This window comes from Mesitornis unicolor, unplaced genomic scaffold (genome assembly GCF_000695765.1).
Source record: "Mesitornis unicolor isolate BGI_N332 unplaced genomic scaffold, ASM69576v1 scaffold29339, whole genome shotgun sequence".
In the NCBI taxonomy this organism is placed as follows: domain Eukaryota; kingdom Metazoa; phylum Chordata; class Aves; order Mesitornithiformes; family Mesitornithidae; genus Mesitornis; species Mesitornis unicolor.
In genome coordinates this window covers 25,252-36,834 of record NW_010208423.1, presented here as the reverse complement: position 1 = coordinate 36,834, position 11,583 = coordinate 25,252, and the positions used below count along the sequence as shown (strand labels likewise).

Sequence of the window (11,583 nt, the reverse complement as noted above, 5' to 3'; positions counted from 1 at the left end):
CTTGGTCCACTGCTAACCAACCTTCTTCCTCGTTAGCGTCTGCAGACGGCACATTGATACTGCCAGATGTGGGATAGAAGTTCTCCAGAACCCGAAGAGTCCCAAGAAAGTCTGTAGCTGTTTCACTGTGGTTGGTACAGGAAATGGCTAAACTGTTTGCTGTACATTATTTGGTATTTCTCTAAACTGTCCATGCCAAACTATTCCCAAAAATTGTGCAGTAGTACCAGGGCCCTGTATTTTCTTTGGGTTAATTGCCCAGCCTCAGTCCTGTAAATGCGCTTTCAGTGTTTAAGCAGCTACTTCAATTTCTTGTGCCTCTGCCATAACCAATAGATCACCAATAAAATGGTAAACAGTAAGGGGAAGGGGCTACAGTGGCGGCAATTTTGGAGTACCTGTCAAATACTCATTTCTGCTGTTTTGGCATTTGCCAGGTAGTGCCTTGCCTTGAGGCAGCATGCAGGGCAGAGGGTGGGTGCAGATTTGGCAATGGGGCTGGAGGCAGTCGTTTGTTTTGAGTAGTTACTAACTTTTGCCATTGGCGACACCATTTCTGATGTTGTGATCCTATTTATTTCTGGTCGTGGGACACTGGTTTGTAAAAGCTCATTCCGCATTTGTTTCCTCATCACCCGTGCTGTAACTCCTTTGGGTTTTGATAGCTTTCCTTTATCCACTGCCCACACAGATGGTCCTGAAGCTACAGCCTCCATTTCTCTCAAGGTGTCTACTAGAGTGCCTACATTACCAGTAGCATGTATGACTGCTGGTATAATCAAGGGTCTAGTGAGGCACGTGCTCCTCTCAAAAGCTGCATTTCGATACTTCTCGTTACTGCTGCCCTGTCCGGCTTGGACCCCATAATCAATGCATGAGCCATCCCCATCTGCTGCACTAAATTAACACCCTCCTCCACTGTACACCAGTTTCCAAGATACAACATTAATTCAACAGGTTCAGCATACGCTGTTAAAACTGCGGCACACAGCCACTGATATAGTGCAGGTGCAATAATATCTTGCCCATCAGGAGCTCGGATATTTTGCAACTGAGCATATCCTTGAATCTGATCATCACTGGCTATAGGGCTTAATAAATCCTTTTCACTCATTAATAAGCAGATAGATGCAACTCCACTATCCCAAGCTCGCAAAAGCCATGCCAGTATGACTTCCCACTCTTTTACTGATAGATCTCTGAAAATTCCCTCAACTTTTTTGAGCTGTAAGTATGCGTGACCTTCACGCACCCATCTGCTGCTTCTTGCTGCCCCTTCGTTTGTATGGAGGGTCGTGCTTCTACCACCTCCCTGCCTTCTATATCCAGCTCAAATTCAACCTCAGGGTCCGAGGATTCACTCCAGGTATTTCCATCCCATTCCTTGGGATCCCACAAAGGTTTGTGGTGAGAGCACAAATTTGGGAAATCAAAACCTTACTTTTTTCCATATCTGTCCCTTTGTTTATTAGCAGCATGCACTGCCAACCACGCTACAGTAACTTGCAGTACCTGTGTCTGATAGGGTGCCTATCACAGGCCTGTGTAATCTCAACACAGATGTTCTACTTGTCAGACACACAAGGCCAAACAACAATTAGTTTGAGATATGTTTTTCTACACCCCAGCTCCAAGTCACTTGAGCGTGTTTATAGCCCTCCTCCCAACCTTTCGTTATTATCCCACTTTGGTTGTTCGTATATCACAATAAAATAATTGTGCCAACAGGAGCTACAGAGGAGAGGAAAAATCTAGAGTACTTTGCAAACGTGAAGGAAACAAACTGAATTTCAGATTCCAGTATCTTCTCAGAGTTACAGACTGCCGAAAAGTGCAATTGAAGACTAGCAGGAAAAATAGCTCTTTTCTGTTGTCTTCAGTGTTCCCGAGTAGGCCCTATTTGATGGAATTCTACTTTTCCAGGTAGCATCTCTCAGGACATCAGGTTCTTCAGAAATGCAAATCGAGCTGTGCAGGCACTTATCTTACCGGTTTGTTCACTGAAAAGATGTTTAATACACACTGTCTTTTGTCCCACGGCCACCTCTCTTCACAGATATTTAGAACACCCAAACATTTGCAGGTGAAGAGAGCAGAGTCTTGCAAGGTGTAGGCTAACGGGCTGTAGGAGAGGCTCCCACAGGTGGAGTGGCACAGAGGCAGGAGTTGCTGCCACTGATGGTATTTTCCCAGACAGATGAGCTTTGGGAGTCCATGGTCTGCAGACTACAGCATAAAGGACGATCAAGCTTAGACTCCCTTGATTTTTATTATTCTTGGCAGGCCTTTCAGAAGATACACCAGTATCGCAAAGAAGTCTTGATGCAAGCAAGGTGTTTGAAGCAGGACGAGGAAATACCTGTTGAAAGAAGACTGCTAAGGCAGTCTACGTCAACTAATAGATGACACAAGGTGTGGCTTAGCCAAAGACGGAAAAGTCCAACAAACAAGCATAATAACCAGAATGACTTTTGAGAAAGGCAGTTTCAGTTTATTGTCAAGGTATTTTCTTCCTTCTTTCCTCAGCAAGTATTTTAGATAACCTCTAACATGGACTAACAGTTTATCTTCTCAGAGTCACTACAGTTTCCCAGACACTGGTGATCATTTGAGACAGAGCATCTTTGTGGCACAAAAAGTAATTTTTGAGATTCTTTGTTCCCAAAACCTGTGTCGACAGAAGTTGTCACACCATGCAAGAAACTCACCTCATGAATTAGATGACCAATTTGTTGCTTCAGAGTCCTGGGCTTCAGCACTGCATTTCAGGAAAGGCTTTTATTTTACACAAGCTCAGTTGCCCAGGGCTGTGCTTACGAGTCTAGAAACAAAGTAGTGCTAGTGATTTTTTAAACTCAAATAAATAACTTATCAACTGCTTTCATGTCCCAACGTGCCACAGTCTTCGCTTCCAATAAACTTTGCAAAAAGCTGTCTCAGTAAATGGAGAAAAACATTCTTAGCAATGGTCTGTGCAGGAACAGATAAAGGACCACCCTCTTGAATATTACATTGAGGTACACTTTTTTCCCATGTATATCACATCACAGAGACCTTTCTGTAGAATTTAAGTTTGGTCAACCCTGGATAACAGACTTTAGCCCTCAAATATCAAGTGTGCTATGTGTGGGAATATGCCAGGCTCCTCTGGGATGGCCAGCAGTTTGGTACCGCATGTCACATCCAGGGCTTGCAAGGGGATAGAGGCTACCCCAGAGCCACACCTTGACTTCTGTGCAACTGCAGGACCTCTGCTCCCAGCCACATGCTCCCTGGTGCACAAAAATCTCCTTTTTGAAATGTACTTTTGCTTTGTATTAGGACTTTATAAAAAGAAAAATGTACTAAAAGTATTATCACTCCCTCGCCTGTGGCTGCTGTACTGACTGTATAAATCTGGGGTTTGGGATTTTTTTAATCCTTTTGACTGCACTGCAGCTCCCAGTTGGCACAGAAATTTACAACACCCCAATTAAGGAGGGAAGGATGGGACCATCTTTCACCAGGGCAGCTTCTCAACTGGTGATGCTGCGCTGGGCACTGAGTGCTCTTGTCACTGTAATGCTCTTTCACCAGTTTCAAACTGGCCTCCAAATCAGTTGACTCTGACAAATGAAATTGGTAGCCACTTTCCTTACACTCTTTTCACACTGGGTTGCAGAAAAACGGACACAAAGAGCCCTGCCTTCAGGAGCTTACACTGTGTATTTGACTTGTAAAGAAGACACTAGTTTGCCACTGAGATGTACAGGATGACATGGGAGTTAAGGAACTCCTAAATATTGCCACTGCGGAAGCATTCTTCTTCAAATGGCAGCTAGGGCATTTTGTTCCCTGTAGTTCTTTGTTGCTAGATTTTATCTAGTTGTTTGGTTTTTTTCCAAACAAATTAGTTTTCACCATCTGAACTGAATTATTTACTGTTTTTTTCAAGAGGCAGTGAATATGCAGAAACTTCTGCAACCTGCATGTCCTGACAGATTTTAATTTGTCCCAGTTCTGGTTTTATACCGAGCTCTGGTGCACAAAGAGAGCAGTATACTGGAGACAGAAGCAACTCGTACCTTGGTATTGGCCTTTCTTCTGTGTCTACCCCCACGCATGCTCATGCGCACACATTTAGATGTGCTATTAACAGACAATTTCCTACTAAAAATCAATGACATTTTGCATTTGTATTGCTGGGAGAATCGATTTGCCCTTAAAAGGTTGGTTGTGCATTACATGAAATAACCTGACTGCAAAGAGCTGAATTTGCAACGTAAAACGTACTCGTTCTGCTGGGAACGCGCCATTAGAGCTTTTACCCAGTATTTCAGAACAATACACGACATGGCACTTCTTTACCAAATACCTCAATATTTTACTGTTGAGTGTTTATTAATCCACACTTGTATGGCCACAGTCAGGATCCAGTACTGAACACCTGCAAGACCTTAATGCTGCACTCGGATTTGAAGTTGGCAAAACTTCCTCAGAACCAAGAAAATACTCAGTGTTATGTCAGAAGACTTTTCTAGTCTTAACCATGAAAGAACTTCTGAAAGTTATTCAGATAACAAAGTATAAGGGGGCAACTAGGAAAGCTACTATCATGTATTTTGTATAATATATAGCTAAGGTAATTTGTAGCTTTGCGTTCTTTTCTGTGAGTACTGAAGTTATTTTAAATAAAACAGATAAAACGATTCCTCATTGCCACTGTAAATTTATTAATGCTTTGTTTTACTGTTGAAGTCCCTCCTTTCAATCTTCTCCTGTAGAAGCAAACAACAAATCATTTTGAACCACTTAAATAAATGCACTATTGCAACAGCTTTGTTGGAGCAGTGACTGCTGCTATAAATGGCTTTTCCACAACTTTGTGGGATGCAAACAATACCTGACAAGATGTGTTTGCCTGCAGTATTATAGACATTATCCCTGTGCTGCATGCACGAGTGGCCTCTCTTCGCTCCAGGTAATGATGGAAGGTTTAGCAGGTTACGGCACACAGGCGTCCCTGGAGAACTGCACCCAGTCAGTAGGGATCACTGGACACGGGGATGCTGGGAGAAATAAGGCAGGATCAACCTAAACTTGAGTCTTCCTGACTGTCTAGATTTCAGGCACATCTTTTCAGTGCAGAACCCTTCCAAGAGTTGCGTCGAGCCTGCAGCCACCTGCCCTGTGTTGCCTGATGCCTCCTAGACCATTCTTCGCTTCAGCCTATTACTCCTACTTCTAAGGACACAGAATTTGCCTTTTTCCTCTTCTAAAATGTTATCTCCTACCCCCCCCTTGACTTTGGCCATCTGTACCCTTTGGATTGTGAAGAAAAAACACACAGGCTAAAATTTTTCTTTCCCCTTGCTGTGACTACCCCATTGTTCCTTTGCCTTTTTCTCTCCTCTGTACTTGCTGAAGCTTCTTTATTTCCAAGAATCTGCATGAGCCTGCCCGCCTCATACCCTACCGTCGTTCTGTGCCTTCGCTGTACTCGTCTTCTCCTCAGTAATCTCCCTGCTTCACCTCTTCTGCCATTGATCGCTGCCTTCTTTCAGGCTGAGCCTTATGCATAAACCAGCCTCCAGTCCCGGTTCCTCAAAACCCCATCTTCATCCAATCCACCTATTCCACAATTCTTTTAACTGATTTCCAGTAACCTTCCAAACCTCCTCTCACCAAGCTATTGCTCCTTGCATGACCATCCTTCATTTAAATTAATAAATTCTCCTCTCTCCAGTATACGAACAGTGTTGTGAATGTGTTAACGTAATAATGGGGGGCTCGAATTCTAAGGGGGATTGGGGCTGCCTATATCTGACAGCAGCAAGGAGGGATTTTGAGGATGAACAAAGGAAGCACAGAATGAGTTGCTACAGAGCAAAACTTAGGGCAAGACTGAAGTTGAAAACCATTCCCAATAAAAGGAAAACCAGAAATTAATCTCACATCCAGCTTCCATAACGATTCCTGGGTTAGAGGGAAACTGTAAACCAACGGTAAACTACGAACAAGGCCCCTAACAGTATGATTCATTAAGCATCAGGATAACAGTCTCCTTTCTCTCTTCAGCATGGCCAAAGTTTGGGTATTTTCCCTCCTTTCCTACTGCTCTGGTCGTCTTTAGCAGAGGTTTCCTAAACTCAATCCGTAATTGTTGACCAGTAAAGCCACAGCTGCTTATAATGGAAGAAAGTAACTTTGAAGTTGGATGCGTGACAGAAAATTGAGCATGTTTTCCTCAGCATGATTCATTACACACCAAAGTTGTTGCTAAAGCAGAAAACACAGGCTAAAGCTGTCGTGCTCTGCAGGTTTTGTAGTGGAAACTTGGGTCAAGAACTGTACTGCTGATGGCAGTGGGGAGATGATAAGGCAGTATCTCCATAAGTGACATTAGTTGCCTAAATAAATATCATTATAAGCACTATTGAACATATTTCAGGACATTTAATGTATTTTACTACATCTTACACTGTGTAAAATGTTCTCATGCAGCAACAGCAGTAGAACTATATAAACACTGCCTTCTGCATGCTGAACAAAACCTGAGCCTCAACCCAAACTCACCTTACACCAGATGTGAGTTTTAGATGAGCACCAAGGCTACCTGTGGCCAGAGAAGAAATTCAGCCCATGCTACCTTTAAATTTAATCTGACCTACCTGCATTGACAAGATGGTGTGTGTGTATAAGCCAGGGCTTTCCAAAGAATGGAAACGCTCACGAGATGCTTAGCAGTTGCAGGATGCTTCGAACTCTCCCTTTGTAACAGTATATAGTTCAGATCAATATTAATAATACTTGAAACCATCTAGCCAATTGGGTTGTCATTTAATCTAAAAAATCCAATCGTTATTTAAATACATTTAGCACACAAAAATGGTAGAAAGTTTGCTGTGCACCAGTTAATCCCACCCTTGCTCCAGTTGGATTCACCTTCTCTGCTTCATCCCACTTCTCCCTCACTCTGCTTATAATCTGGTTCTCCAAGAATTTTTAGTTTTTCTGGGACAGGTTGCAAGTAAGAGAGAAGTAGTAGAAACACTCACAAACTATACTGGAAAAAGCTTAAATTACTTCAGTGTTTTTAGTCTCAGCATTGAGATGTCAAAATGGGATGGGTATGTAAGTACGCTTTAGTTATGAATTAGTAAATTTTGCGAGGAAAAGTGGCCATTAGTAGCTGGATGCGTGGTTTATGGCATTCAGTGGGTTGCCATACGCTGCAGGACACATCTTTTGAAGGAGATTTTAATCAACTCAAAAGACAATATGGCAACTGGCAGCCTTTTTCTTTATTGAAGCAAAGTCACAGCATTTCCATCACTGTTCCCCTCTCGTGAAGGGAAGAGTTAAACGAAGGCCCCTGAAATTTACATTACTAACAAGTAAAGTATTGAAGAAAGAGATTACAAGCATATTTCTCTAAAATAAATAATCTACAAAGAGTGCTTTTTTTTCTTTTAAAAGCAATCTAAAAATGTATAAATTCTACGGTAGGGAGATCAAAAGATATTTTAACAACTTTCAATATTTACAAACAATACAAAAACTGCGCACGCTGTCAAATGATGCAAAATTCTTCTTAAAAATTAAAAGTTTCATTCCTACCAAGAACCAAAAACTCCAGCCAATATTTCAGTTTTAATTAATGGTCTTCTTTACAATTGGAAAACCGTTAAATGTTTTTATTATCTGTAAAATATACAATAAAAACGAACCTCACTAAATTCTTAAGGTTAAAAAAGAAGAGAAATACTGCAGGCAAATCGAAAAGGAAAGTAACTGTAACTTACTCTTTGGTAACCAAAAGTTAGCAAGTATCTGTATTTCAAGTGATGAAAAGTAATAAACCTTCCCATTTTGACAAATGGTAGAAAGACTTCTGGCAAAACACAACCCCCAAATTTCGGTTTTGAAAGGCAGGCTCCACCTACAGCTCTGTAGTGCAAGTTCTCAAAGTCAAGTTTCGCCTTCTCGTTCCAAAATGTAACCCCTCCACACTCTGGCAGTTCACTGCTCAATTCCTCTCCCCCTTTCCTCTCATCTGCTCGCATCCTCCACACACATCCCAGTCATTCATTGCAGGTCGCTAAGGGAATACTCTCAGTCAAGGAAGCAATGGGTGTTTCACCAAGCCTACCTGTGTGGCTGCACAGCAGCTAGCTGTGAGTTATACAACTCGGCTCCCTTGTCCACATTAACTCTGTGTTTCATTTTCCCTTAGGAAAAAACCAGTACCCTGGAGCAATTCATAACCCGGTGACCTCACTGCTTTAGCAGGACACGCTTCACGGGACGCTGGGGCATACCCCAGCACCAACCCATGCAACCCCAGCACCAACCCTACTGCCTTCTCACAGGTGAATGTGCCCCATCCTGCCTCTCTCTGCTTAACAAACTCACTACACTGCACCACTACAATGCTTTTGAAGCAAATGTCCAGGTTGTACCACGGGAGCCTCCCCATTCCTCCTTGTCAGGCTTACTTCTAAATTTTGCTTGCACAATTACAGTCTCAAGAAAAAGAAAAACTTCACACCCCTACAGGCTCTGAGAAAACTCCCCCCCCCCAACACAAGAGGACTTCTAAGGCTTTACACAGAAAAATTCAACTGTTAACTGACTTTAAGCCACAGACCACTCATTCAAAGCAAGTCCTCCCCACCCTGACCCAACCATGCAGAACTATCATTGCTTCAGCATTTAAACACACACATGCAGTTCGTGGAATAAACGCTCAGCAAAGTAAACTTGTCCTGGTCTGGGCTTTCCTCTGGAATCTAGTCCTCTGTCATTTCCTAGACTAATATCCAACGCCTTTTGTCACTGCTTTTTAACTTTCTTCAGCTGAAGAGCTTAGATACTTCCTCAAAGTACCCGGTTGAGTCATTAAGTCTAGATGGGCTGGATCCAAGCTCTCCTTGCAGCCTGCCTCCTCAGCATACGGGAAGTCATTCACATCCAGTTCGTCACTGTTAAACATACCGAGCTGCCTCTCCTGCTGCTCGTCCAAAGTCCTTCGGACCCTGCCCTCCGCCTGTTCCACCGCTTCCCCATCTCCTTCACTAATGACGGTCATGGGGCTGCTCTGGATGCGGTTGCGGACATTGTACTTGCTGCTGGCCGCGGAGGGGGGCGTTCGGGACCGGCCGTACCTGGTGCCAGAGAAGGACAAGCTCCTTGGCATCAGGCCCTCGCTCTTGGCCCACTCCTCCTGGGCCCGTTTGCCCTTGCTGGGGGAGCAGCTGGCGGGGCTGTCGGAAAGGTCAAGAGAGGCATCCGGCTTTGCACGGTGGTACCGCGGGTCCGTGTTCTTCAACATCTCTGCCGCCGACATGCGGGAGCTGGTGTCACAGCGGCTGCCCTTCTTCAGCAGCAGGGCTTTGAAGTTGTCGTTGCTGGTGCTGCTCTTGCGGACGCTCCTCTGAATCGAGCCGGCCTGTTTGAGGGTAGACAAGGTTGGGGAAGCACCAGTGGGAGTTACGGGGGGCGATGGAGAGTGGTTGCGGCTACGGTCCTCCTCAGAATCTTTACGGCCAAGGACTTTCCTTTTGGATCTGGGTGTGAAAAACAACCAAAAAAAGAGGAGCAAACAAAAAATGAAACTTTTTACCTCCCCTAATTAAATTCAGCTTAGAGGGATGACAATGAATTAAGCTAAAGCAGAGAGAGGGATAAGGGAGAAATAATCTAAATCTAAAGCATGGGTAAGAACACCACCAAAACTGTATAGGCATCAATGCAGGCATTGGAAGTATAAGATAAGTTTATTGTTCTTTTTCTGCAAATCTGGAACAATTAAACTACTAAAACTGGCAACACGGATGTCCAAAACACAGTAGCTAACTTAGTGAATTGGGTTTTCTGGAGTCAGTATTCAACTGCTAAGACTAATGCACTAAAGATTATACTCAATGCCATCTGTCTGTTAGTTTGGGGGTTTCATTTAAGTTTCTCATCTAGACTATGTTGGGGTTTTGGGATTTGTTTTACTCTTTCATTTGATGCTCTCTGGAGAATTAGAAGTGCAGTTTAGTGCACTTGCCTTTAGAAAAGGATATTGCAAGGCACTGCTGCTGAAGGTAAGATGAAGTGAGCCACATGTAACTATTCTGGATTAAATTATTTTTTAGAAAAAGAAAAACAACCTTCTCAACCCAAGCATTAAATGAACAATGAAAACTGAGTCTTCCAGCTTCCATTAAGATGCACAGACAAAATTAACAGTTCTGTTGGTGCTCTGTCATTGCAACTCCTTGACTAAACGAAGGAGAGACCAACTTCCTAGCATGAAAGTTATCTTTCCAAATGGAAGCATGGAGTGGTTTTTTTTAATTTAAATGTAAAGTGCAGGGATTAAAAAATAAAACAAAAAACAAACCATCATGACGCTAGGAATAAGTGGAAACTGGACTTCTATTGCCACATTTTCACACTATTCGAAATCTTACAGAAAGAAATGTATTACATGCCTGGTATCTGTAAGCAAAGCTGCTTTGCTTCTTTGCAGGCTAAGCAAGAATTAATTCAGAAAGATTGTTTAAAGGCTGATTTTACGTATGCAATTTTGGCAAAAGTTTAACACAAGTCAGCAGACTTGTTCCAAAAACAAGATTATCACACAGTAATTCCATATTAATTTTTATCAAGCGTGTGTTCAATACAGACTGTTCCTCTTGTTATACAAGTTTGTACTTAACGTGATCTCTAGCTGTACTTTCTTAAAGGCCTTGAGATTTTGCCAAGGCAAGCTCAGATGTCTTTATGAATGGCAGCCTACTGATAAGAAAAAAATTGAAGAAAACAGAAAACAAAGCAGCAGGATCCATCACCTGAGTAGGTGGCAGCAAGAAGCACTGCCATAAACTCTGCCAAGGCTTTGGAGCGATCCTGTCTCCCTTAAGTGGTGAAGTTCATGTGCAAATCAACTCAATACCCCCCCAACAGCTGTACCAGCTGGTGCTGCCTCCACCTGCCTTTCTGGGAGAGGAATGCAATACCGATATCCATCCAGCCTGAGGATGAACAGACACCAGGAGACAGCACAGGGATAAAATGACGACTTCTGTGGTGGCAAACGTAAGAACATGTCTTGAGTCTGTATGCGAACATGCATTAGTTATAGGGAAAAGACTTCCCTTCATTAGGGTTTTGGCTGCCTATGGGTATCTTTAAATACTGCAATGCTGGGGTTGTACTGCTGCCAAAACCAAATGAAATTCCAAATAAGCAGGAAGCAAAATTCAATTGCAAAGATCTGCAAGGAAAAACTTGGTTATCCTGGCTTGAAGTAATTCAGTAAGTGCAGAGCAGTCAGTTTGCTGTCAGCATCTAACCAGCTTTTCTCAGCATGTATGAATTATGGCAGAAACTTAAGAACCAAATTTGATTTTGGTGGCTTTGCAGACATAGATAGGGTATATATGAAAAAAACCCTGTGACTTAAACTTAGATTGTTTTTCCTGCCTTTAATGCACATACCACTAAATTTCATGTCTTAACTTCAAAGCACATATTCAAGAGTGCCAGTCACTGAAATAATACCTTTTAGAAATAGGAGGGGGGAAAATAAAATGTTTTTATTAATTAACA

The 11,583-nt window shown here is 42.7% G+C and overlaps 1 protein-coding gene across 1 annotated transcript in view; it reads right to left on the bottom strand.

The window, feature by feature from the left end:
* Window positions 1–8,824: 8,824 nt before the first annotated feature.
* Window positions 8,825–11,583, bottom strand: part of NHSL1 (NHS-like 1) — a gene marked incomplete at its 5' end in the record, with an annotated part of 22,811 nt that continues 20,052 nt past the window's right edge. Inside the window, one exon of the mRNA XM_010192508.1 lies at window positions 8,825–9,548. Coding sequence (XP_010190810.1) covers window positions 8,825–9,548 — 724 coding nt within the window. The remainder of the gene's footprint in view (window positions 9,549–11,583) is intronic.